We start from the raw sequence: 27285 nt of genomic DNA, 5'->3' as shown, positions 1-27285 counted from the left end.
AGCTGAGAAGATTTTGTGGAAGTAGAAATGGACTGCAGAGGTGAGTGGGGAATGAAGAGAGGGCTCTTCTGGACATGGATTTTCTTCCTGGTGCCTCCTTTCCAGGGCAGTGACCAAGAAAGGTCTCCAGAAACCATAAGATGCTTCTACACATCAGGAGTTTCTGGTATAAGTGAAATATGTGTCATAGCAAGGGGTCATGGGCACACTTTTATTTCCCTGATTCTTTCTGAATGGGTGGGGTGGGGTCATTAGCAATGGCAGCCATGCAGAATTCAATGGGCAACATTTGGTGATTTTTATCTGGAGCAGTATAGTGACTTTGTCTCAAAGAGTGCACCATGTAGCGGAAAGAATCATGACATCAGCCTTTTATGGACATCTTGATATGTGCCAGCTGTTCATTTTGTGAGTATCAGCCTCCTGCAGCCCCTTTAAGGAGTCTGGACCTTAAGGAGTCTTGGAGGATGCCCAAGGTCACAGGGCTGGTGCGTGAGCAGGCTGAGGCTATGTCTCTCTGGCTCTAGATCGCCACTCGTAACCACTGCACTGGCCAATGCCAGTTCTTTGCCCTCTCCCAAAAGTGATGCTCATATCTGGGGATCATTGACCCTCAAAAACCATATCCCTCCTGGGAATCAACTTATTTTATGTAATGACTACATTGTAGAGCCTCTGAGTCATAAAATATAAATTGTCTGTGTGTGTTTCTATGTGTGAAACTTCTAAGATGTATTTATGCCATTTGCCTCTAGCTCTGGGTCCCTTTCTCTCTGTTCACGACTGGCTTATCAGCACCCCCATCTCCTATTCTTAGCCTGTGCATTAATGTGCATTATTCATGGTTATCAAGTTGGATAACTGTGGTTGAGTGCCTTCTATTTTTATAATAATTAAAAGGTTTAGGGTAAAATAAGTTTATCTGCTTATATGCCCTCAAATAGCCTCTTAAGTTGGGGGGCAAAATGCTGAGAGACTATATAAAGGTGCTGTAGATCCTGTCCATGATGCTGAAGGACACACTGGGAAAGTTTTGAGTTCACAAGATCTCACAGCCCCAGGCAGAGCTGGAGTAGGAAAGTCTGCACTTTTCCCCCAGCTCTGTCTGACACTCAGGCACTTGTCAGGTCTAACGGACCAGTCACAGGACCAATGGCTTCATACACGAGGGTGAGAGCATTTATGGGAAGGGTAAATGCTGGACAGCTGGACAGCTGGACTGGGAGGGCTGGGGAAGGTTGAAGGCGTGGACCCTAGACACAGACTGGCTGTGTTCAGACCCTGCTTGGCTGCTTTGCAGCTGTGTAATATTTTGCAGTTACTCAACCCCAGGACCCCTTGCTTTCCTCATCTATAAACTGGCAACTATAATAGTACTTGCCTCAGAGAGTTGCTACAAGGATTCATGAGCTAATGAAAATAAATGACATATTTGCAAAAAGTGCTCATAGATGTTAAGTATAATTACCATTACACCAGCATGGTACTCCATTCTTTATATTCCAAATGACATCTTCTGTGTCCTCTGCATCAATGAGGTCTTACCCCCAGGGTCGGCTGACAGCTGCGAAATGTCAGAGTTCCCTGCCTCCCCCTGAGGAGAACTTCTGCAACTCCCAAAGCCTCAGGAAGCCTGGAGACTGTTAGATAGCATGTTCCAGGTGGGCTGACATAGAGGTGGAAGGTGTCCTTTCCTTTCTTCTGTTCATCCAAAATAATTCACAGAGCATCTAAGACTAATAACAGTACCTGTATTTATAAGTACTACTGTCTGCCAAGGCTCATGCACATGCTATTTAGTTTTGAGGTAGCTATTGTTGTCCTCATTTTACAAGCTTATTAACAGTGTGACCAGGTGCACGTGACTTTATCTGTCTATGTGGCCAAGCCAGGAACTGAGCTCATGTTTTCTGACTCCACAGCCTGCATTTATCAGTGCTGAGAAGTGGTTCTCAAACTTGACCAAGCATCCAAATCCCCTGGAGCACTTGTTAAGCCAGTGTGCTGGACCCCGCTCCAAGAGTGTCTGGTTCAGTAGGTCTGGGTGGGGCCCGAGAATCTGCCTTACTAACATGGCCCAGGTGAAACTCATGCTGTTGATCCAGGAGCCACACTTGGAGGACCACTACCCAGAGCATTCCTCACCCCACCTAACGGGCCTACTCCAGCTCCTACCAAATGGATGAAGAAGAACACTAGCATAGCACCTCTCGCAATGAAGCAATCTCTTTGTCAATATTTAGAAAAAAGCCCTGATAGTTAATTAACCAAAAGAACAGAGGAATTATCTGTTTTCTCTTTTCTCTGTATTTTGCCCAATGAGATAACCACACAATTCCCTGGGCTCTCGTTCTGACAAGTGGGCGTGGGCAGGTAACTTCCTGCCAGGTGTTACCCTCCCAGGGGCTCTCAATGAGATCACAGAGGCAGAGGGGGAGGGGGCAGAGAGGTCAGAGCCTGCCCTGGGGTCAGGGCCCTGATTTTGAGTCCTCGATGCCTTGTGAACAGGGAAGGCCCTCCTCCTGGGCCCTGGTTATCTTCTGTAATGTGTTTCACCTGCATTATCTATTGTCATCCTCTTAACCTGAGTGATCCTGTTTATAGGTGAAGAATGGAGGTTTGGGTAGTTTACCCAAAATAACAGTACTTGATGCTTGTTTTGAATTTCCCTATATGTGAAGCGTTGGTCCAAGGCATCTTACCAGCCTTCTCCAGCCAGAGATACTATTACTCCTTTCATGACCCCTTTTACATGTGATGGAGCTGAGACCCAGGAGGGGAAGTCACTTGTTCTGCTCCACCAATGGGTGGCAGAGGCTATTTGCGAATCCAGACCCTCTTCCCTCTAGTCTGGTTCTCTCTTCTCCTCTCCTTCTCCCCCCTCCTCTCATTTCCTCTCCTCTTCTCTTGCCCTTATTCTTTCTCTCTCTCTTTCTTCCCTCCCTTCTCCTTCCTTCCCCCCCCCCTTTTTTTTATACCTTATTGTGGCTCCTTAGGTACACATATTCCCTTTGAAAATCTCCCTCTGCCTGACCTTACCAATGCCAGGGGAACTTCCAGTCTTCTCCCCACTCCTTTCATTGACCCACCCGTGGACTTAAGAAAATGTTCTTGGCTCTCAATAGAATACAAACAACTGCATTTCAATAACATTTTGTAATCTACAAATTATGTCCACATTCATTTTCCCATCTGAAAGCAGCATGAACCTCTATTTTACAAATGATGAAACTGAAGCTCAGAGAGGCTGAGTGACTTTCCTAATGGGATGTGAATGGGCAGCCTAAGGCTATAACTTCCTCTTTTCAAAGCCACTGCAGGAAGCTGATGGTGAGTCCAACTGGAGGATTTTGGAAGGTGTGTCACAGGGGCATGGTGGTGTTCTGTGATGTCAAGATTAGGTGACACTAAAACATGAAATATCTGGGTCAGGTTGACTTTTTCTTGGGGACACAATTTTCATAAGAGCAGGAACTCATCTAATGAAATGCCTGGATCTCATGATGACTTGAACGTGGAAATTTCTGAGAATGTGTCTATTTGCAGTGCCAGCTTGGTTATCCTAACCATGTAAAATAAGATTCAAAGAGAAATGTTACCCTCTCGGACAAAGAAAATATTCACCTCTAAAGATGCCTCTAGTTGGTTTCTTAGAATATGAAGCAAGGATAGGCCACCCCCATAACAAAGCTGAAGTGGCTGGGTCTACAACATCAGTCATCTAAAACCAGTTTGCCAGACTGTCCATGTCCTTGGGAAGCACAAATCCTGAAGCTAGGTTCATGATCCCTATTTATGGATGAAGACTGAGACTCAGAGCATTTCACTAACTTGGCCAAGGCCATTAGTACTAAGTGATGGAGGTAGGATTTGAAGCTGCGACTTGCTGGCTCTTGAAACCATTGTCTTTCCACAACACCCTGCTATTCACATTGTTCCCGGGGGTTTCATACCCCAGGGGCTAATTTTAAAGTAGAAGAGTCTCCCCTTTGTCTCCCCTTTCAAGCCCATGGGGCTCAGGAAGGGATTGAAGGACATGGAGGACTTGTAGGGCCCCGTGCCCAGCGGTCACTGGTGACATAGAGGTGATTCCCCACCTTGCAGAGCTTCCATCCAGTGAATGAGGCAGATTCACACAGATACTTGTTAGACATCTATTGGAAAATGCCAACAAGGCTGGAAATGTGACAACTGTGGGCAGAGGGAAGGTTCCGGAACTCTCCAGAGTTCCCTCTGGCATTGTCTCTGGTCTGCTCTCTGGCTTCCTTTATTAGATGGTCCTGGGAGCTCCAACACCTTCTGCCCTCCCCTTTATTCCTGACAAGACATCCTTTCCCCTGCCTTCAGCTGCAGGACTCCTCCACCTGCAGCATCCAGAAGACAGACTGGCCTTTCAAGGACCCGCCATCCTAACTGGGTAACCAACACCTGGGGTGAGCTCTGCACCAAGTCACTCCAATAGGCTTGATTCCAGAGGGAAGCACCATCGAGGGCATTTCCTCAGAGGAAGTCCTTATTCTGTGATTTTCTGCATTTGGGTAAATCTTGAATTCAGCCCTAGAGCCGTAGAGAAGCAGAGCTAAGCGGGCTGGTGTCGCTGCCATCTGGAAATGCTCATGCCATTTGCTCAGATCAGTGCAAGATGTGGCAGGGAATAAAACATGGGCCTTAGAGACAGACAGGGCATCTGGACAGCTGTGCGACCCTATTCCTGGACCCCAGCATCCTGGCCTGATACAGAGCTCTTGCCTCCTGTGGGGCAGTTGAAGGAGCTCCAATATTTCCCAGGGAGGTGGGGCTGCTGAGGCTACGCGAGAAAAACACGATCCCTGAGGGGAGACCAGAGCTGGGTGCTCAGGCATTAGCCGCCCCAACCTGCCTTGCCTGGCCACATAGATCACTAGGTGGCCACGAGAAGGGCACTGTCCCCCTGTGCCCGTGTGCTCCACGTAAAGTGAAGACACTTACCCATGGGACTGCTGAGCGTCCAGTGAACTGTTGTGTGTGCAGCAGACTCTAGGGCCCAGAGTCCAGCTCTCCACGTACGAATGCTGTAACTTGGGGCAAATTATTGAATCTCTGTGCTTCCATTTCGTAAACTATGAAATGTAGATAATACTTGCACCTCTTTTACAGAATTGTTGTGGGGATGAGTTAAATGCACTGATGAATATAAAGTCCTCATAATACTTGGCACGTCGTGAATATACAGTCAAGGTTGACTGACAGCAGCAGCATCTTTAATATCACTTTAATATTATATTATTATTAATATCACTTTAATATTACTGTTAGTTCTGCCATTATTAGTGCTAACGAAAACAATGGCAATTGGTGTTCAGTCAGCATTTGGTACCGCAGAAATAACTTCCATCTGTACTGGCAACCTCTTCAAACTCTGGACGGTTGGGTTTCAGATTAGACAGAGGGGTGGGCAGGGGATTCATCCCCCTTGTGCTGATGTGTAAATGAGGGATGAGAAGTCACCAGTCACAGTGGCCCTTACTTCGTAAGGATGGTGATGACAGTTTGACCCCAAAAAGCACCCCATCGACTCCCACTGTCCCAAGGAAACGGCACTGCAGGAAACCCTGCGCCCCTATCAATGAACAACCCTTCCTCCTGTGAAACATCCCCAAACTGCTCCCCTGCCCCTTGTTTCCAGCCAAGGACAGCCAAAGGTACCTGAAGACCAGGGAGAAGGTTTCTCCTCCAAAAATCCCACCAAAGCAGCACTTGCTTCGGGGACTGTCTCAGTCTTTCCTCTTCTTACTCCATAAATAAGGTTGACTCTCTTTTCTAGCACTTTTGAACCTCTGCCTATGGCAGCCTGGTCACCTCATCACACGTGTTTAAAGGACTCAGTTTTGCCCTGATGAGGTGCAGAGAAGCAGAGCTCCATCTCCCTGTGTGTGCTGAGCCGCTGCATTCCCCTCCCAGGCCCATGGGAAGGTTGAGGAGGTGAGGACACTGTGGAGATCCACCATCAACAAGAGCATATTGAAGGCTTCAAGAAAGCTTACTGTGAAGGGACCGGTTTAACACGGTTTCACACTGTATTTCACAAACCTATTTGACCAAAGAGCCCCCAGCCTTCCCCCACCCTCATCACACGTTAATTACAAATCAAGCTGGTATCATCCAGAGCAACTTTGGAAATGTTATACGAAGCGCCACAGAGACATTTCATACTTAGCTGTGATTGTTCCCGTTTTACTGAGTGTGGAACTGAGACTTCAAGAGATTAAGTAATTTGCCCAAAGTGGCCCATCCCCCCTCTAGGCGAGGGTTGCAGGAGCTGGCATTCAGCTTGCCAAGTGCATGACTCCCTGCTCACCAGGCTGCCTTTCCTGGAGACGTCTCCTCTGGAAGTTTCCACCCACATTAACTCAAACCTTCAGTCTCCAGGACTGGACTCCCCTGGCCCTGAGACTAAGGAACAAACACCACTTACTGGCAAATCAGTGTTTTGTGTGAGCACTGTTGCCCTACCTCCACCGTTAAATTGCTAGGTGAGAGCAAGAGCGGGCATCCTGTGTGACCATTCCAGGCAGCTTATTTTGCACGTCACACATGGTAAAGGCATCATTTTCCTGGCCATGGGTGTGCCTGGCGCAGTGTGATTCAATCTAATCATCACAGGCAGGGCGGCTGTGATTACAGTGTGCCGGAGGAGAGGCTGCACCAGGAGGCCCAATAATATCCCTACAGCAGAGCGTGTGGGCTTCGTTCCCAAACCTCGCCTCATCCTTGCTGGTGTAATCCTCCACACTTAGACAGGAGGCGAGTGACACACTGAGACTTCAGGGATGGCTCAGAAGGTGCAGAGCAGGGGCGCAGACTCACGTCTGTCTGACGCCAGGGCCAGAGATGTCTGTCCATCTGTCTGTCTGTTTTTACCTTCAATATCACACTGACTTATATTAGACAGAATATTGAGGCCATAGAAGGCACTTCATAGATATTTTAGAAGTATATGTGGATGTGTACATATATACATACATACATGCATGCATCTTAATCTATAGATGAAAACTATAAATACATAATGTGTGCCTTTGAGACAACGATAGGACTTATCTCATGGGGTTATTATGGGGACTAAATAGGATGATATATGTACAAGACATACTACAGGATCCAGCACATAGTGTTTTCTAAATATTACCTAGAGATTCATCAATTCACTGTTTCATTGAATGTCCAACATCCTCGTTTCACAGATGGAAAACCCAGAAAGAGTCATTGATTTGTTCAGTATCACAAGGAAAACTGATGGTGAGGGGGAGGCTGAGCTGAAGGTTCTGGTGAATCCTTTGATTTGAATCAGCAGGTGTGGGAGCTGGATGGGAGCTTAGAGATTCTGGTGGTCCCTGTTTTTAAATTGCCCCCCAAACCCCTCTCCAAGATGTGTATGGGGGAGAAAGGGAGATAAGTAGCCTGGCCCGGCTCCCCCCCCACCCTGCCCCACAGCTTCTCCATGAGTATGCATGTCACATGCCTCTGTGTGTGATTCATTAGGACGGAGTTTACCCCAGCTTAAAAACATACCTGTCCTAGCCCCGTGGTTCTCAACTGGGGGCGATCTTGCCTCCCAGGGGCCATTTGGCAATATCTAGAGACATTTTTGGTCGTCACAACTGGGGAGCGCTGCTGGCGTCTAGGAATGCTGCTGGACATCCTCCAAAGCCCAGGGCAGCCCCCCAGCAAAGAGTCATCCAGCCCATTGTCCATCAGCCCAGGGTGAGGACCTGCTCCAGCCCAGCGCTCTGCTTTACATGTGTGACACTGATCCTGGAGTGAAGAGGGGTCACACTGCGAGTTAGGGGAGAGGCGTGGCCAGGGCTTCTAGCTCACACTGTCAGGTGCATACAGACTACCTGGGGGTCATGTTAAAATGTGAACCCTGATGCAGTAGGTCTCGAGTGAAGCCTGAGAATCTGCATTTCTTACCGTCTCCCAGATGGCTCCCAGGCTGCATCTTGGAAGACCACCTTCTGAATAGCCGAGTCTTGGTTTCTCTACTTCTCCGCTGTGCCAGCATTCTAAGAGCCTGTCGCTAACGTTGTCCTCACCCTACACTAATTGCTACTCTCTTTCTCTCATCCTAGGGTTCCCTGGGCCCGCCTGGTCCCCCTGGGAGAGACGGAAGCAAAGGCATGCGGGTATGTTTGTTCCCACCGCCCTTACCACTAGGCAGCGCTGGGCCAGGGACTGCTTGGTCAGAGCCCTGTGTCCTTGAGTGGCTGGCCTTTTCCAGGGCCAGGCTTGATCTGGGGCTCATTTGTACCAGGATCTTTCCAGGTCCCTGGAGGTCAGCCCAATAGTTACAGCAATGCCAGAAACAGCTGTTGCCACCGAGCATCCCCTGCGTACCCTTGGAAGCCAGTTTCTCACTTAGCTGGCAAGCGGTTCTGCACAGGAGGTTTTGTCCCCAATGCCCAGACTTAAGCCAAGTCGAGGTCCAAGGTGAAGGATTCACCCAAGCCCTGTTTGTAGCTAGAGGAGTCGGGGTGGGACCCAAGCAGCACTGCGTACAGTGCGTGGCCAGCCAGCCTCCTTGTTGGCACCCCAACTCCACCTCTGCATTCCTCTGCCTCTGAGTTGGAACACTCCAGAAACCCAGAAAAAAAGTGACCTCCTCTCAGGCAGGTCAGTCTGCTCCAGGGAAAAAGAAATAAAACTCTTCTGCAACAAGAACCCAAAGGGAAATCGCAATTTTCAGGTTTTCAGCCGCACATGAGCATGCCTGGGAGTCGGAGCCTTCACTGTGAGCGCCTCTAAGTGCACAGCCTTCGGCGCACCAGGAAGGAGTTCTGGGGCAGAGACTAGGAAAGGGGAGTTCCACCAATCTCTAGACCCTCTCAATGAGGAAGGCCTTCATCATCACTCCAGTCGCTAAGCTTTCTCTGCTGTTCTGTTGGAATTCAGTTTTGTTGACCTCCGGTGGAGGGATCTAGTGGGGTTGAGATGATAACACTTGCAGTCAAGATCAGCCCTTTACTTATAGAAGGGGTCTCTGAGGGATCCTGGGCCTCTGGATGCTGGTGGTTATGTCATTTCTGTGATGAGTTTGAGTTCCAGGAATGGATGCCCCCTGAGGCTTTGGACCCCATGTGCCGGGGCCCGTGTTCCGCTGGGTTATGACCACTTGCTGTTTTGTGTGTGCAGGGGGAGCCAGGAGAACCAGGAGAGCCAGGGCTGCCCGGAGAGGTGGGCATGAGGGTAAGTGTTACTTTGAGCTGTGTTCCTCCGAGGTTCCCAATGGACAAATCTTGATGCAAAACCAGTTGCTGTAGGTGTAGAGATGCACTGATGGGTTCCCTACTGACCCTTCTCATAGAACTGCATGCACACTTGTTTGTGGATATCCATACATACATGATTGTTCCTAAATTCTTACCAAAAAATAAATCATATCATACTCTGCCATTTATATTTTTCATTTAGCAAGCAATCAAAGACATCTTTCCACACCAATACAGATAGATACCACCTATTCTCTCAAGCAATGCATGTTATTCCATCATATGGATGCATCCTAATTTATATAACCTTTTCCCTATTTATGGCCCTGAAGGTTGTTTCTAATTTTATTTGTTTTTCACTAAAATCAGTGAAGCAATAAATGCATACGTGTGTGTGTGTGCATGTGTGTGTGTGTGTGTGTTTCTCGTTATGTACTATATTTTAATTTTAGTAGGATTGCAAAAACTGGGATATTTTTATCTGAGAAAACGCATATTTTAATTTTGATAGATGTTAATAGATATTGCCAAATTAGTTGCTTAAAAGCTGTAGCAATTCATGGTGCGAGTGGCAGAGGGGCTCTGGGATCTGCAGACATCTGTTGGGCTTTGTTGGGACTTGTCCAGGCTGTCCTGGCCCCGTGGCAAAGTGGGAATGATGAGCTGCAGGAGTCAGCCACATTGATCAGAAGCTGTGCACACACCCTATCCAGATCATGGAAAGGCCACAGGACACGTGCAAATGGGTGCAAATGGAAACTGTTGCACTGGCCTCATTATAGCTCAGAGACAACACACTATGGCTGTTCCTTGAAGTTGAGGGGTTCTGGGTATGAATCATGGCTCTACTAGGCAGGGGATGGCATGAGCTCTAAATAGCAGACAGGCAGCGGAGGTGGAGGGAGTCCCTTGGCGAGACCTGTGCGAGCAGCATGGCGGAGTGTGGTGGGTGAGAGGCAGTGGACCTCATCCCCAAATGTGTTATTGTCTGCGTGTTGCCTTTGCTCCTGCCTTTTCTTTCCATTCCCAAACCTTCCTTGTCAACGCTCTTCTACAGGGATCCCAAGGACCAGCTGGACTTCCTGGACCTCCCGGACACGTTGGAGCTCCTGTAAGTAAAGACACTTGTCTGGAAGGGGCTCTGTTCCCTTCCCCAGGGAGTGGGACCCAGGCTTTCTGATAAGTCCCCCTCCTGCATCTACACACAGAGGACCCACTGCCTTGCACGTGTTGATGACAATGGAGTGTTGGTCTCTCTCCTTAGACCAGAAATGCTTAAACACTCTGGTACTTAGGAATCTCCTGGAGAACAAGTGTGAATGCACATTCCCAGGACCCCATTCCCAGACAAGGAAGCAGCAGGTTTGCATGGAATATAGGAATCTGCATTTTTACCCAGCAGCCCAAGTGTTTCTGACACTTGACTTAAAGAAGCCGTTTTTATCAAGCTGTCCATCCACTACTCAGGAGGAGGTGGAGTCTTTATTAATTCCCAGGCCTGGAACACTGCTGGACACATGATGGATGTCCAATGACCATGTGCTCCATGGATAAAGTGATGAACAAGTAGATACAGTTATAAGGAGCAAGGTGGCCTCTTGGGTGTCTAACCTTATTCTTGGTTCTCATTAAGAAAGATTTGAGATTGTCTCCTACTGAAAGAGGCAGTGTAAAAGGTCATTTTCGAACAAGGCAGTCTGCATTGCCTCAGGGGCATTCAAGACCTCTGATCTCTGTGTTTCTGGCCAAAATATTCGGATGGGATTAAAAGGGCCTGAGTGGTATGCAGACCCTCTGCCCTCTGGGACAGCATCCTGTGGCTCTGGCCCTGTGCCACTTCTCCAGGCACCAAAGATGTGTGTAGTATTCCCGGACTCAGCAAGCGGGCCTGGGCAGTCTCTGCTTTCTTTAAAATCTTTTCCATAGAATGTCCAATGGTCTCTTCTCCAGGAAAGGAGAGGAGAGAGAGGGGGCCACACAGGGAGTTCACAGAGTGACACAGGACATATTCACCCTCTCCGGCAGGGCCATGCACCGAGCTGTTGACTTGGCCTGCAAGCCCTGCCTGGAGAGAAGCCATGCTTTCATCAGCTGGTGCTGGAGGTCCCAGCATCTCACTGCATTTCCTACACATCTGAGAAGAGCAGACACACGTGCTGTTCAAATCTTCCGCACTTTAGTGTGGGAACTAGCCTTCAGGCAAAACTTCTACAAGATTCTTGTGCTAACCAAGTAGTTGATGCAGTCATTCATTGAATCATTCAATAGGTGTCTGTGAATATCAAGTGACAGGCACTGTTCTGGACTCTGGGGATACAGTATTGAAGGAAAGAAGGTGCTGCCCTCATGGGGCTAACATCCTACTTGGGCGAGGCAGAAAGTGTGTCATATGGGGCTGAGTGCTGCGAGAAGTGTAAAGTGTGGTGAAGAGAATGGAGAGCCACAGTGGGCGGGGGGTGCAGTGATTGTGTTTTAGACCCTGTGGTCAGAGAATCTCGCATCTTGGCTGACATTTCCATCAAGTCTGCTCACAGAGGGGACAGAGTTCTTAGCACAGGATCTGGATGCTGCTGCTGAGGAAGGTCTGGTGGATGCCGGACAGGGCAGTGGCCCTCTCCCTGCAGAGGTGGAGGGATGTGGCTTAAAGGGGCCCAGAGTCTCAGGCTCGATGTTGGGGGCTGTTCCTGGATTCTATGATCACTATGGAATCACAGGCTCCAGGTGGCAGTGGAGACTGACTCCAAGGCCACATTCCTGCCCTTGGCCAGATGATCTCAGGGGCCACGGTGTGTTCAGATATGTAGATGGGAGGATCTGGATAACCCAGGCCAGGGGACCAGCCCCTGGAGCTCACTTACCCTGGCAGGGGACTAGCTTGGGTACCTGGGCCCGAGGGAGGGGCATAGGCCGCTGTGTGGAGCAAGACTTCACGGGAGACAGGCTTCTCACCACCATCCCAGGCAGTCTGTGCATGGGCCCTCAGAGGGTAAGAACAGAGAAGCTGGACTGAGATGTTACTTATCTTCCTCTCTCCCCACAGGGTCTCCAAGGAGAACGAGGTGAAAAGGGAGCCCTAGGAGAAAAGGTATTTACAGTCGGCTTCAATCAATCGATGCAGCTTTCCATAGAAAAGGGGAAAAGGGCGCCTGGGACCGCCCACTCTGTGCTTGCTTGTGGGTTCGTATGTGTGTGTGTGTGTGTGTGCACTTGTGCACATGCATATGTGTGTGCACGTGTGTGTGTGTACAGTGAATGTGTGTGCGTGTTTGTGCATGTGTGCCTGTGGCAGGCGAGGGCTGGTGCAGACAGTGCGTTAGTTTCCCACCCTAAACCTAAGTTCTGGCCAGGTGGGCTCGGTCCCTGCAGGGACTGCTGTCCCCTCACAGAGTGTAGGGTTTCCAGGCCAGAGCCAGTTTTGAGAGAGCCCAGGATTGGGACTCAAAAAGGCCTGGTTGCTGCCATGGCCTCACATCTCACTTGGCAAGTTACATAACTTCTCTGCTGCTCAGTTACCCTGACTCTCAAACAAAAGGGAGGGTGGCAGTGGGGACTGATTCCAAGGCCAGTTGTGGTCGTGACAGTTGTGACATTGGTGACCCACATTTAACTCATTCACCAAATGTTGTGAACTGACCAAAGCTGAGTCTCTTAATGCAGACTGCCATGGTGGCTGACATACTGAGGAGGGCTAAGGTTGTCCCTTCCTTCATGACTATGCCACCGGGTCACGACAAGATGCCCTCGGACCAAGTCCTTCCATACATGCCAATGCCATAGAATGCTCGGGGTCCAGCGGCGTGGGAACAACCTGCGAATCCCACTTTTACCTCCCCAACAGGAGCTGACGCCGAATTCTCAGGAATCTCCCCCCAGGCCCGTTCTTAGGGTCCTTCAGATCAGGAGCTGGAGCTCGGCCCTCCTGTGCTATGCCGTGTTCCAGACATTTTTTCAGTTTACCCCATCCTATTTTCCAATGGTTCATGTTCCTCTGGTTTCATAATAAACTTTTAAATTATTAAGTAATTTAATATTATTTCAGTATATTTAGAAAATAGTGAAAAATAGCCTAAAATCCCGCCATCCTGCTACAACTATAGCGGCACGTATTCTGTAGGACTTATTCTTATATATCCAATTTCTTTTTACATAGTTGCACATAATACATTCAGTTTCACAACCTGTCTTGTTTGTTATTCCTGAGTATGGTATTTTTTCCCATATGCTCTAGAGTTTTTGTGACGTATTGTAAACAGCTGCACGATATTCCATTTTGTGAATAAACCATGATTTGTGTGCCCATTCCCCTGTTACTGATCATTTAGGGTTGTTTTCAGTTTTTCAAGATTAAAAATAATGCTTCGGTGAATGTTTTTAAACCTATAGCTTTGTTTATTTATTTTTTAAATTTAGGATTATTTCCTTACACTGCTCTCCCAGAAGGGAGATTACTGGTCAAAGAAAATGAACCTGTGTGTGGCTCTGGAAGCACATTACCATGTTGCTTTCCAGAAGGTTCCTTAGAATAAAGGGAGGCAGGGGCTAGCGTGGTGCCCCACTTCAGTGTCCAAAGCATGATTTCTGGTTGTGTGTATATTAAATTTTAATTATTGTAACTTAAAAAGCAAAATCCCTTACCCCATGGTCATTAAGATTTGATTCTTTGGGGAAGTTTTAAGATGGTTCCATGTATTTGTTTACCAGTAGAGCCCCTCTCTGTGGCTTTCTGCTCCTTTCCTTTACAATGTGGGGACGTGAAAGTGGCATTTGGAATAACTGAGGATTCAGGCACACGGTGATATGGCTTGAAGGGCGGCTTTGGTGCGTGAGGGAATAAGGGTCTGATTTGAAGCCCCTGGGTGGAAGCAGGCGGGGTTTGAGGAACTGACCAGGCAGTAGGGCTGGGCTGTAGAACAGCGAGAGAGAAGCTGAGGCTTAATGTCCAAAGCGCGTGGCAGGCTCAGCAGTGATTCCAGCCGAAGTCCCAGGCATGAGGATTTCACCCTGGCCATCACCTGAGGGCGTGGTCAGAGACCCAAGCCTGTGCTCTGGCCTGGGTTCAAAACAGGCCTCGGAACGTTCAGTCTCCCTCGGGCCCTTACTGAGTGCCTGCTGCAGGTCAGATCCACAGAAGGTGGCAGGTCCAGTGAGGACTGAGACATAGGCCCTGCCTTTAAGGTTCCAAGAGTTCAGTGGGCAAGACATTTACAGAGTCGACTCAGTGCATGGGTGTGTGAGGTGCACAGTGCTCAGTGCAGAACCTGGAGCATGGATGGCCCTCGATAGGTGTTTGCTAAAGAAATTAGTGGATAATAGATGAACACTTCATAAAACCTTTCCTAAGACCAGATCCCCTATAAGAAGGATAACTGGTGAATCGAAGATGTGGGAACCAAACAAGGCACAGTAGTTTGGACACAGCCAGGTCATGTAAAGACAAGATGGTTGTATTTGGAGAGGACACAGACCCCCAGGACCCCAAGACCTTGGGCATCAGATACAAGTCCAATACTAATATAGCTCTGCAGGGGGCAGAAACCCAAAAGCTTGATCACCTGGGAAGGGGTCTCACCAAACAGAGGGGTCAAGCCTATGGCTTCCAGGTCTGCAGTAAGGGGCATGGAGGACCCGTAGGCAGGAGCTCATGAAGGTCACATCAGGGGTCTGGGGTGTTCTCGCTCATGGACAGCTTCACTTTGCTTCATATGGGGTTAGTGTTCCAACAAACTCCATGGGGTCCAAGAGACGTGGGTTCAAGTCACACAGCACTGATCTGAAGTGTGAAAAAGGGAATTAAAAAAACCCAAAAAACCTTCTACTTGTTGGGCCTCAGTTTGTTGCCTTGTAAAATTTCAACTGAGACCTGGATGGAGCCAGAAGCCGGCGAGGAGCCTGTGCCCAGCCTCAGTGCCTGCCGTCTACCTACACGCGATGCCTGGGGTTTCCGGAGGCAGCTGCCAGCACTGAAGTGTCTTCTGCCTCATGAAAGACTATGGAAGAAATCCTCCCCAAATCAAAAGCTATGTTTTAAGTGCTTAATTTTTTCTAACGTGCTGTAAAGGACCCAAAAAAGTGAGAACATAATGTTTGCCCTTAAGAAGCCTACAGGCTGACTGAGAACATGTGAAAAGTTAAATTGATTCCTCCATTCACTTATTCACCCCTTCATTCCTTCAGTCACATACCCACCCACCCATCCACCCACCAATAGTTAGTGAAGACTTCAACTCTATACTCAGGAGTCCATTGCTCGGAAGTCTTCCTGGTCCCCCAGCCTGTCCCAGAGCTTCCACTTCTATGCCCCAGGACCCCTGTAGTTTCATCCTGATTGGTTATTTGTGTCACATTTGTCGGTCACCCACACACACGCCTGTAGACCCCTAGCACCTTGAGCACAGTGCTCACACCTTATGCATCTCTGGGTCCTCACTCCCTGAGGTGGTACCTGACACAAAGTGCATTGCCAGTCCTCATCCATTGACACGTTGGTGTGGCACTGGACATGGGTGATGAAAGGTGCAGAAACCAAGATGGAACTCAGACTGCAGAAGGCCTTCACCAACACGTGTATGGACTTGGACTTTTGGAGAGATGCGTAGGATGGATTTAGAATATGCATCTTAGCGCTCAGGCTCAGATGAAGCCACAAGAGTGGATGAAATGGTGAACAAGAAGCTGCATGGACCATGTCATGTTAGTTAGAAAACGTCACAGACAGAAGGTTCTGGGGGCCTGGAGCTGGAAAGCACCATCCGAAAGATGGTCTTCTAAGCTTCCTGGTTGCAGTGGCTTAAGCTGAGCTTCTGAGAAAGGGTGAGTTTGGATTTCCAGGGTTTCATTGAAGACTGAAGTACAGAGCTGAGGACTCTTCATGGACCTGGTGAGAGCAGCTCTGCCACTTAGGAGCCAGGACAACCACTCAATCTATGAGAGCCTCAGTTTCCTCATCTACAGAATGGAAATATTAATATCTTCCCCAAAGCTTGTTGGAAGGTTGGATAAGATAACAAATCAAAGTGTCCAGCACATCACCAACACGTCCACAAACACTCATTTCCTTTCCCTACCTGTGTTTTGGGAGAAATTCAGTCTGTACACACTCAATTCTTTGTTCTTGACAAAATCTTATTTTGAAGCAATAGCCTTTTCCCATGGAGTGTTGGACTGATTTTCCAGTAAGTTTTTGGAGTCTTGAGTTAAAACTTTTGTCCAGCCAAGAAATGCTGCATTCCTATAAAAATTCTAAATTATCAGATCTAGAAGGGAGTATAGAGAACAGTGGGGATATGTCCTATTGTACAGATGGGAAAACTTAGTCCAGAGGCAATGCCATGGCCCACCTGATGCTATGTGGCCTGTTATAAGGAGAGCAAGTGCTAGAAACTCTTCATTCCCAGTCTGAGCTTTTCCCACCGTGGCACATGTGAAGTGCCACCAGAAACGTAGAGCAATCGATGTTCCCATGAACTGTCTCTTCAGAGTGGCCACAGTCCTGCCTCCTTCACGCGCCACCTTGCAGGGAAGGTCAGGAAGTAGAGGCCACCTCCAGGTGAGGTCCAGGAGAGGAAGTTCAGCAAATGTGTCCACCAGCCTCAGTCTCTCCAGGCTGCACCAGGTAACATCGTTGTGGCATAGACCACGATGTGCGTGAATCCTCAGTTATTCCAATGCCACTTTCAAGTCCCTCCAATGTAATTGTAAAATGCTTAGAACAGTGCTGGGCAGCATGTGCCATATATATTGGGGTGGGGAGGCAGAGAGAGACAGAGAAAGAGAAAGATACAGAGAGAGAGAGGGAAGCATGAGCCGGGGCTCTGCTAGCTCAGCTTTGGGTATGATTTCTGCCTCCCTTGCTAACTTTCTGGATGACTCTGAGGAGAGCTGGTCCCTTCTCTGCACCTCCATTTTCCCATCTATCAAACAAGAAGCCTGGAGTGCATGATCCCTCAGGCTCCTTTCCAGTTCTTATATCTCATGGGTACTTAAAACAGTCTATTTTCTCATTAACCTCTCTGATTTCTTATATCAGCAAGAAAGAAGTTTCCATCTCCCCTTGAGACAGCCCTATCCAGATGCCAGGCCTCGCCCAGCATGGAGCTGGGCCGGAGAGAGAAGCCACCCATCCATCACCGAGGCCACCATGCAACAGAGCATGGCAGGGTGTTCTCTGTAATGTGGGATGGCCCTTGCTTTAGGCATTTTCCAGAAGATACTTCTGCAGGCACAGTGAGATATGGAGGCTCCACTGGCATGAGGATGTCATTGTGACTGAGGGGCAGTAAGCCTGAATGAGCTATCCAAGGACTACTGGGCTTGGGACAATCATCAAATTCTAAGGTGAATCTAGTCGTGAAGAGAGGAGTCCACTCACTAAGGGGCTAAAAGTTGGGTGCAGTGGCCCCAGCTCTGTCTGGATAGCTGTGCCCCCAGGATAACCTTGGCTGGAGGGGACAGTCAAGCTCCTGAGGCCCCAAGGAGGATTTTTCAGGGATCCTGCCCTGGCTTGGGAATAGTGAAGCTCTGGGCACAGCAGCCCTAGTAAGATGGTAAGAGCACTGGCTTTAGAATTTGAAAAACCGGATTCTCACCCTGGCTCTGCCTCTATGAGCCCTGGGATGTTACACACGCTTAACCTCTCAGACCTCTGTGTACTTATCTAACACTTAGAGGTACTACTACCTGTCTCAGTAAGTGGCTCTGAGGATCCAGTTAAATTAGTTGTGAAAGCAAATACAGGACTTGGCACCTGGTAGGTTCTCCCTAAATGTTTAACAAAAGGGAGTGGGAGTTTTGAAGGGACTGAAACCATGATCCATCCTGCAGACACCGACGCTGCCTTACGATGAGTCATCAGTAAGTCATCACCCTCAATGCACTTTGTTCTAGAAGGGTTGGCAGAGATGCTGCCCAGGTCTTACTGTGACGAGTCTTTGTTGAATATCCAGTGGGTGCTGGGTGCACCGAGTTACAGCCACTCATTCATTTGGTGAACCTTTATGGTTCAAACTTTTACGAAGCAAGTACCCAGCGAAAGAAACACACCACACGCCCCCTCCCACATTAAATATGCATGCCAACACCAAGATTTCAGAATTGTCAAGATTACGCAGCCCAGATGAGAGAAGCTGAGGGAGTTTTTCCACTTTGAGCAGGGTGCGCACTCCCTCTGCCGTCGGAGATTCAGAACTGCAGCAAGTGCACTTGGCATGGAGGGAGCCCTCTCTGGGCTTCGCAGGCTGGCTGTCAGGATTGAGACAACAAATACCGGATCTTCCTTTTTAGAGCTTTGTGAAGCAGGATGATGCACTTAATCTCTGAGACATGGTTTCCTTTACTAAAAATGGGAATGATCTGTCACAGGATTTATGTGAATTTTTAACAAGATAGTGCCTGTTTTAGCATCTGGTACCCGGAAGATGCTTGGGACAAGGACTGATTCTCCCTTAATTTGCATATATATGCTCCTCTCTATCCATTAAGGAATGTGAAAATCAGAAGATGTCTTAGAGTTCTTATAATACAGCCTCCTTTTTTCTTTTCCTGTTTTTCATTATTTAAACCCAATGAGGAAATTGAATCTCAGAGCGGAGTAGACTCTTCTGGGGGCAGCCAGCATTGACAGAATCAGGATTAGAACTCAGGTCTCTGACTCCTAGTTCATCACTCTCCTCTCATCCTTTCTGTTCCCTCAGCTCACATCCCTTCCTCTCCCGTGATATTCCTCCCTTGCTGGCCCCTTTCAACCGATTTCTTTTTCTCTCCTTCCCGTGTTCCACAGTCCCTCTTTGTTTTGCTTAACCAGCTTTTAATTTACACCTTCCAGTCTCTATTCTAAGCATTTTACATATATTAGCTCACCTAAGCCTCACGGCAGCCTAATGCGGTAAATAGCATCCCTATTTATAGATGGCGAATCTGAGTCACAGAGATGCTAAGGAGTTGGTCCAAGGTCACACAGCTTGAGAGTGGGAAAGCCAAGGTTTGAGTCTGAGTCGTGAGGTTGACCATGGCTCCCTGTACCTCTCCTCCTCATAGAGCCCCAGCTGCCACTCAGTCCGTGTCAGGAACCAAGCTGGTGGTCAGCTGTCCAAATCCTGTCCTCTGTCATGGGGATAAAACCCAACAAAACTGAAAAACAGCAAAACAAAACGGAGTGTCAGGCCTTTAGGTGGGACATGCTCTGTCTAGTCTGGCCTCCAACCTAATTCTTCCCTATTGCTTCCACCCACCCCATGTCCCAGCCGGGCTCCTGTAGTCTTTTCCATTAGAGACCCTGCTGTATGGACTACCCTCTTCTGTCTTCTGTCTCTACTCCTGTCTGTATCTGTCTCTCTCTGTCTCTGCTCTCCCTCAGTGTATCTCTCCCTTATCCATCCTCTCCTGCTCATTATCTCCCTTTCATCCCCCTGCTAATGAAAACACACATCTGTCAGCGCCCCAGCTGTGTTCCTCCTGGCCCCGCTCTCCGTGTGCTGACTAGCGATATAGACTATTGATTTCACATCCAGCCAAGCCCTTGCCCTGCACTCAGAAGTTGTCCTGAGTTGCAGCTGGGATAAATCTTGGCATCCCCGGGCTCCACTGATCTTGGTCTGCAAGTGCAAGGAAGTAAGAAAGGGGGACTTGGGCAACAGGCAGAGCTCTCCACTTCAAGGTGGGACTTTTGAAATTGTACCTTTTCCTTTGCTGAGCCCTGTGGCAGTGCCACATTCCGGGGTGACATTTAGTAGGCTGGCCTATGAGGAAGAGAGCTCTGGCTGGAAGTCAGGAGACTTTGACTTGCATCTTGGCTCCATCACTAAGTGTCTGTGTGACCCTGGACAAGACACACTCCCTAACGTTGTGCATTCCCTCACCTATAAATGAGGCGGTTGGATCCACAGGTTCTAAGACCTTGCTGGCTCAACCGCTTTGAATCAATGGGAGAGACAAGCGTGCTCCTCCAGGAGCCTCTGTTCAGACCCTGTAGGGAGGTAGAAGTAGAGGATTGAAGGCCAAGAGATCCAGGTTCTGGTGCCGGTGCAAGCACGCCCCACCAGGGTTAAGTAGCTTTACATCTGGGCCTCAGTTTCCTCATCTGTCATTGGCCCTCAAACTTACCAACCTCAGAGTTTGGAGGAAGAAAAGATGTGGTAACAGAAGTGGAATTGGTTGGCGGAGAGATAAAGTACAGGCAGTTCTTTTCTCTGTTCACCCCAAAACTCGTAATGAAAAGACTTTTTAAAATAATTAATATGTAATAGTGCTTCAAAATAGAAATGTGTACATCATTGTTCTAGAATTTTTTTGATAGTTTATGAAGGATATAAAATATATATGATGAAGTTTACATAGTTGCAAGATGAGGGGAAACTACAAACCAAACTGCAGAATTGAGAGAAGTGCTAGGGCAATCTCCAAGTTCAGATCAGTGGATGAGGGAGTGGGGGATCCTGGGGCACTTGTTAGTGGTTAATTGGGCCCTGCACTTGGAGCAGCTAAATTGGGCAGCTCCTCCCCTGACCTCTGCTTGAACTGGCCAGTGGAAAGCATCGGTATTTGCCTCCAGACTGAGAGAGAGAACCATTTCCCTGGTAGCCAGCAACCCCCAGAAGGAATGGGAGCATCCACACCGAGAAGAAAAACTACTGATGCGTCCCACCTGTCAGAAGTTCCACCTTAGCCTGCCATCACCAGTGGTGGGCTGCAGTAAACAGAATCGATACCCACAGGCAGGCAACCCAAGACAGGCACAGCAAAAAAGATCAGAAAACCAAGGATCTTCATTCGTTCAAAGAAAAAGAACATCCTGGAAGATAGGCACCGACCTTAAGAAAAAGAAAGAAATAACAGCTTAAGGAGTAAAGTTATAGAGAAATAGAAGGAGAGTTCAAAATAATTTTCATGTGTAGTCTTCCAGTCCCCTAGTAAATGTCACCTGGGGGCCACACTGAGTATCTGGGCTGGACGCCAGAGACACGATAATGAAAGGGTGAACACACCTCATGTCCTAGTGCTAGAGAAGGATAGTGACATGGGTAATAAGTGCAAATTGAATTAAGAGCTGTGAGGGAGACAAATCTGAGACTATGCTGAAGAGGAAGTGGGCATGTAATTTAGATTAAAAGGCCAAGGAGGTGACATATAAGTGAGCCCTGAAGGGTGCTGAGGGAACACCAAGCACAGCATGGGGAAACAAGAAAGAAGTTGCTCTACTTGAGGAAGTCAAAGAAGGAAGCTGGGGCTGCTGGAGTGCCATGTACTAGACGTTAATATTAGTCTGAACCCGCTTTTTGAAGTCACCTTTCTCCATCGACGGAGTCCTTAGGGCTCAGCTGGGAGAAGGACGCCAGCAGAGAACACTAGACATAAGGAGTTGACTCATGAGGGGAACACCCGGGATCTATGGCTTTGGTTCCCAGTGCATGACTGGGAGAAGAGCACTGGTTCTTACTTACCACCTTCCATAAGCAGGTGTCTTAGATAGCTTATCTCACTCCCTAGTCATAGATGTCTTTCGAGGAGGGGATTATTATCACCCCCATGAAACGTAATCAATAGAAACTGTCTCAGAGAGGTGAAGTGACTTGCCCAAGATTCGACAGCTAATGAGAGACTCAAATCCAGCTCTGCTTGAATGTAAGCAGATGGGTGGACGTTGGATGGCTTCATGGGTGATGGCCTACCATCAGCCAACAATTAACTCTTAGGTCTAGTCCAAGCACTGGGAACATGGTGGATGTTCATACAGTTACTGGGTGAATGAATGATGAATAGAATGTGCCCACAGTTTCATGAACTGCATTACAAACCCCATGAACCCATTACTGTATTTGACCCCCATGAAGACTCATGAGATGAGGAGACTGTGTGGTTCAAAGAGGCTACATGGCCTTCCCTGATCACAGATTTGGGAAATGAAAAGCAGAGATAGGAATCCGTTTTCTCTGACCTTTAACCTATGCTACTTGACCCCCAATACTCATAAACTCTAGGCTGTTATATGTGTGTGGTTGGCTCTGCTGTATCCGAAGGTGTCCGATGGAGAGTGGACCTGAGCACGATTTGGCACTAAGGGTCGTTGCTTGCCTTTCCTTTTTGTGACATCAGCCACAGGGACGTCCACTTGGCTGCTGCCTGGTGATCACTTGCCAGTTCTTTCTTTATTTGTTCATTTTCATTCTTTTGCAGGGGGATCGAGGCCTGGATGGATTCCCTGGGAAGCCTGGAGAGACAGGAGAGCAGGTAGGTGGGCATTGGTGCTGGTGAGCTGAGTCTTCTGGGAGGACAAGGATGGCTGGGGCCTGACATAAAGCTCTGTAGGGCCTGGGTACCTTGGCCTCCATCCTGCTCAGCTTGAGACTCCAGGAGGCTTAGTGACCAGCCCCCAGATTATGGTCACGTGTGAGCTCCTCCAACGCCAAAGTGGAGGGATCCTAGAGAACACACCACTTCAAATCCATTCCAACCTCAGTAATACGACTTGTGTTGTAAAGGCCATAAAGACATGTACATGTTCAAAGTGATGTTTTCATTGCAATCTTGTCTGCGAGAGTAAAAGACTACACACAATCCAAATGCTCATCAATACAGAACTAGTTGAATAAACCAGGTGCATTGATGCAGGGGAATAATGTGAACCCATGGAAATTAGTGGAGAAACTCCTGATGTACTGATATGGATGGCTTGTAAGATATATTGTTAAGTGGAAAATAAAAGAAAGTGTAGAATGTTGTGGAAAAAATGCTTCTATGATATATAGACATGGCCTATCCTTAGAGGGATGGTCAAGAAACTAGAAACTTGCTTTCTTGGTTTCTCCTGGAAGAGGACCCTCAGTGACTGGGGAATGCAATAGGAAGGAAATTTTTATGCACTTAAGTTTTGAACCATGTGAACGTATTATACAAAAAGTAACTAAATTTAAATATTTAAATGTTTAAAACTAAATAAAACCTAAAATCACACATTTGCATTGAAGAGAATTAGGAAAATACTTATTTATATAATATAATTTAACACATCAATCAGTCACTTAATGCATCTATATTAATATTAATATAGATAATAATTAAAATTAACTTATTAATTTAACTGTATAAATTAATTATATTCAATATATGAATTCATTGCAATAAATTATTAATTTAAATATACTATATTAATATAAATTGAATATAGTTAATCCCATAACCCCAAAATAATATCTCGATTTATATATATTGTCATTTAACAAATTGGAATCATACTTTTTTGTCTTGCCCTCTTCCATTAACATTGTGTCATAAACATGTAACCATTTTTATAAATATTCACAGAGGGCATGAACCAAATGAACATTTAATATTCTATGGTGTGATTGTGCCATAATTTATTTGTTTTTATTGCTTGAAAATATTCATTGTGGCCGCCTCTGTGCCAGGGCTGGCTCTTATCATTGGAAATACCCACCTGGTGATGGTCAAAAAGAAAAGACACCTTCCCACTGGAGATGGTCGCAAAACAATAAACCAGCAAATAGATAAAATACTGGTGGTGTGAAGGCAGCAGATGAGGGTTTAAGAAGTGGAGGAACAGTGAGCCACAAGGAGGGTCTTCTCCTATTAGGGGACATTTAGGTTCTGTCTAATCTTTGCTATTTCTAGTAAAAGGGAGGTTCAAGTGCTTGCATACACATCTTTGAGTGTATCTCTAATTATGCCTTTAGGATGAATTCTTACGAAAACCACTCGTCAATGGGGATGCACACTGATTGCCCAATTGCCTTCCGGATTCCTCCTCATTTCTGTGAGGAGATCACAGAGGGCCCCCAGGGTGGGGTGGCTCCTGGGCCCCTCCTCACTTGCAACACCAGTGGGAGCTTTAAATGCCCAGGATCTCCACCAGCCACTCTTGGAAGCCATCCGCAGGGGGACACTGAAGAGGAGGAGGGCAAGTTCTCAGCATCTCCTACACCAGCCCTCTGGGACCTTGGTTTTTGTGCCACATTAACTTGTCCTGGTCCAGAGTCCAGGCTGCCCTTTCCCTCCTCCCTCAGCCCTGGAGACTTCTCCAGGCTTCAGCACCTTCTACAAATTCTGTAAGACACCACTAAACCTGGCCTTCCATGTTCCCCAGGCCCGAGGCAGATCTTGATTGTCTGCTTCTTGCCTCTTGACCAGATTCTCTCTGCTGTGTCCCTCATGTCCATCAGGTAACAGTCCTTGGCTTGCCCAGAATGCATTCTCCACACTGCAGTACTAGCATGAGTCCAAAGGGGACCACATGGAGATGTGGCATTTAGGTTAGTTGAGGAAGAACTTTCTAGCAGTGAGCACAGTCCAGGAAGTCGGGTCTAAGGGGACCTGTGTCTTCTGAGGAGAAGGCAAATTACAGCTTTGGAGCTGCAATGCCCTCAACCTCTTCCTTCTCTCCTCACTGCCACTGATGGTCTTTCTCGTCTTTCTCGTCTCCAGGGAAGACCTGGCCCTCCAGGTGCGGCGGGGCCCCAGGGAGAGAAGGTAAGCCAGACCCTGGGGTGAAGGGTGGCTCTGGGCTGTGGGAAGCAGGTGTGTGAGCTGCTGCCTGAACAAATCAGGGCCCGGGGTGTTGGGGGGAGCAGGCTAGAGTTCTTGGAACAAAGTGCAGACAAAAGTGGTGAGTTGTGTGTCAGGAACTCCACTCACAAGAAATTTCTGCTTATTGTATTTAAAATATTTTTCTACTTTTAGGAATAAAAATCCATTTAACAACACCCAAAAAAGCCTCCTATTCTATACTATCCAGACATATTAAAATATTTTGCTACTTAAATTGCTTTTTGGACTAAGGAAGGCTATGAATAAATACAAAAAATAATCTTTAAAAAATCCTTTCCCTCTTCCTCTTTTTCTCCTTCTCTCTCCTCTGCAACATTTTAAAAATGTGGTTTTTTTTTAGCAGAATAATAATCCTGAAAATGTACTAGATCTTTCATAAACAAATTAAAGTTTGTATCTTATCATACTGGTCATCTCTTTTAGAACATTTTCTCCACAAGGCTTAACTCAGTACATTTGCTGCTCAGAATTTCTGTATCTCAACAGAAAGAGCTGCATGTAAAAATTCTTTGCAAATTGTGAAGTATGATGAAAATGTATGTGAAGATAATACCCTTCCTAGGCACTCAGGGGAGCAGAGGGAAACTAAGATGGTGTGATGTATTCTGGATTGTAATGGGAGGGCTGGTAAGCTACAGCCCTGCGTTTGAGTGCAAGAGAATTGTTTTCTTCCAGATTCTTTGGCAGGCCCTTAGGGAAAACATCAGACATGGATTTGAGAATAGCCAGGGAGAGAGAAGGGGGAGCAGGAGGAATCCAGGTAAACCAAGATGAGTGAGACTTCTACTCAGCGTCTCACTGCAGAGCTCAGATGAAGGGCACTGCCTGACTCAGACTAGTTCCTAGCTTATGCTGAAAAGAAAGGAAAAAGGAAACGCTGTTCTGACTCTTTATAGAAGCAGACGGGGTGTACGTCATAAATAAATAAATAGAGCTTCAGGCTGAAAAAACCTCAGCTTAGGAGTGGCGGCTGGAGAATGTTGATGTCTTCCAAACTTGCTCACTTGGGCTTCAATTCTAGCTGAGTTAATTATTTTCTCTCCTTCTGAGTATTTTTAGAGTTGAGATTTACATTGTTACATTTTCCTGGTGTCAAGATTTTAATATATTCTTGCCGTTCCTTGACAGGGGATGCTATATCCTAAAATAAGTATTTATTTCAAGTTACTAAGAGGGAATGATCTTTGAAGTTTGGATCTAGGTGACAACTCTTTCCTGCTACTGCCCATGTGTCTGTGCCTATATTTATTATAAATTCCAACCCTCTACTTCATTTGTAGATTTTTTGGCCCCTCCTTTTTGAGAAACAGCTGAGTTATCATTGCTTATCATGATGAATGCAGCAGAATTAGGAAGACAAAGTCAACGGTGATGGTATGATTCGGGGCATTCTTTGGAGCAATCAAGAAACCAGTGATGCTCATGTTCTGAGAGAGCATCATTGAGACAAATCTTAGATGTTTTGCGATTTGAGAAGGTTATTGGAACCATAGAGCTGATCTTTTTAAACCCCCTCACTTTACAGATGAGAGAACAGAGGCCCAGAAAAGTAGAGTGTCTTGTTCAAGACCCCACAGTGGCTACAGACGAAGGCCTGTAGATTTACCTGCCTACACAGTGATGTACCACAGATCTGAATATCATGGGATGCACCATATTAAGAGTTTTACTGGATTGACTTCATGGTTGTATTATTTATCTATTGCTGTGTAACAAATCATCCTGAACCTTAGAAGTATAGAACAGCAATCAAATGGTCTCATATAGTTTTAGAGGGCGAGGAACCTAGGGACAGCATGGCTGGATTGTTGTGGCTCAAGGTCTTCCATGAGGTTGTAGTGAAGCTGTCAGCCAGGCTGTGGGTATTGCATCCAAAGAATCCACTTTCAAGTTCGCTCACGTGGTCTTTGGCAGGCCTTGGTTCCTTGACGGCTCTTGGCCAGAGCTTTACTGCCTTGTTACATGGGCCACTCTGTAGTGCTGCCCACAGAAGTGGAAATTGCTCACCCTAGAGTGAATAGTGAGTGATCTGAGGTCAGGGGTGTGGGCAGGCCAAAATGGAAGCCACAGTCATTTTTATAACTTCATCTTGGAAGCCACACACCATCACTTCTGCTGTATGCTATTGGTCACGTAGACTAACGCTGGTACACTGTGCAAGGTCCCTACACAAGGGTTGAATGCCAAGAGGCAGGGCTACTGGAGGCCACCTTAGAGGCTGACTACCACAGTGGCTAAAATTGATCATTGCAAACATGTGTCACCCACATAGTGGAAAGAAAATGATTCAAGGACAGACTGTTGGTTGTATTACTAGCTTTTTGACCTTGGACAAGTTACTAAACATCTCTGTGCCTCAGTGTTCTCATCTCTAACATTGGAAAGATAGCATTGGAGGGGAAAAGATTTAATCTATGTCAAGTCCTTAGAACAAGGCCTGGCAGCTAGAAAGGCTCTGCTATCTATTAGCCTTATATACACA

At 47.2% G+C, this 27285-nt stretch overlaps 1 protein-coding gene across 1 annotated transcript in view; it reads left to right on the top strand.

The window, feature by feature from the left end:
- The window catches only part of COL22A1 (collagen type XXII alpha 1 chain), a 268070-nt gene that overhangs the window by 84718 nt on the left and 156067 nt on the right, over nucleotides 1-27285 (top strand). Inside the window, exons 12-17 of the mRNA XM_058564983.1 lie at nucleotides 8112-8165; nucleotides 9172-9225; nucleotides 10306-10359; nucleotides 12289-12333; nucleotides 22416-22469; nucleotides 24681-24725. Of these exons, the coding sequence (XP_058420966.1) occupies nucleotides 8112-8165; nucleotides 9172-9225; nucleotides 10306-10359; nucleotides 12289-12333; nucleotides 22416-22469; nucleotides 24681-24725 (306 nt within the window). The remainder of the gene's footprint in view (nucleotides 1-8111; nucleotides 8166-9171; nucleotides 9226-10305; nucleotides 10360-12288; nucleotides 12334-22415; nucleotides 22470-24680; nucleotides 24726-27285) is intronic.

The sequence above is a fragment of the Diceros bicornis genome, chromosome 21, assembly GCF_020826845.1.
Source record: "Diceros bicornis minor isolate mBicDic1 chromosome 21, mDicBic1.mat.cur, whole genome shotgun sequence".
Classification (NCBI taxonomy): Eukaryota; Metazoa; Chordata; class Mammalia; order Perissodactyla; family Rhinocerotidae; genus Diceros; species Diceros bicornis.
The sequence above is the reverse complement of the archived record's forward strand: the minus strand, read 5'-3'. Positions and strand labels throughout refer to the sequence as shown.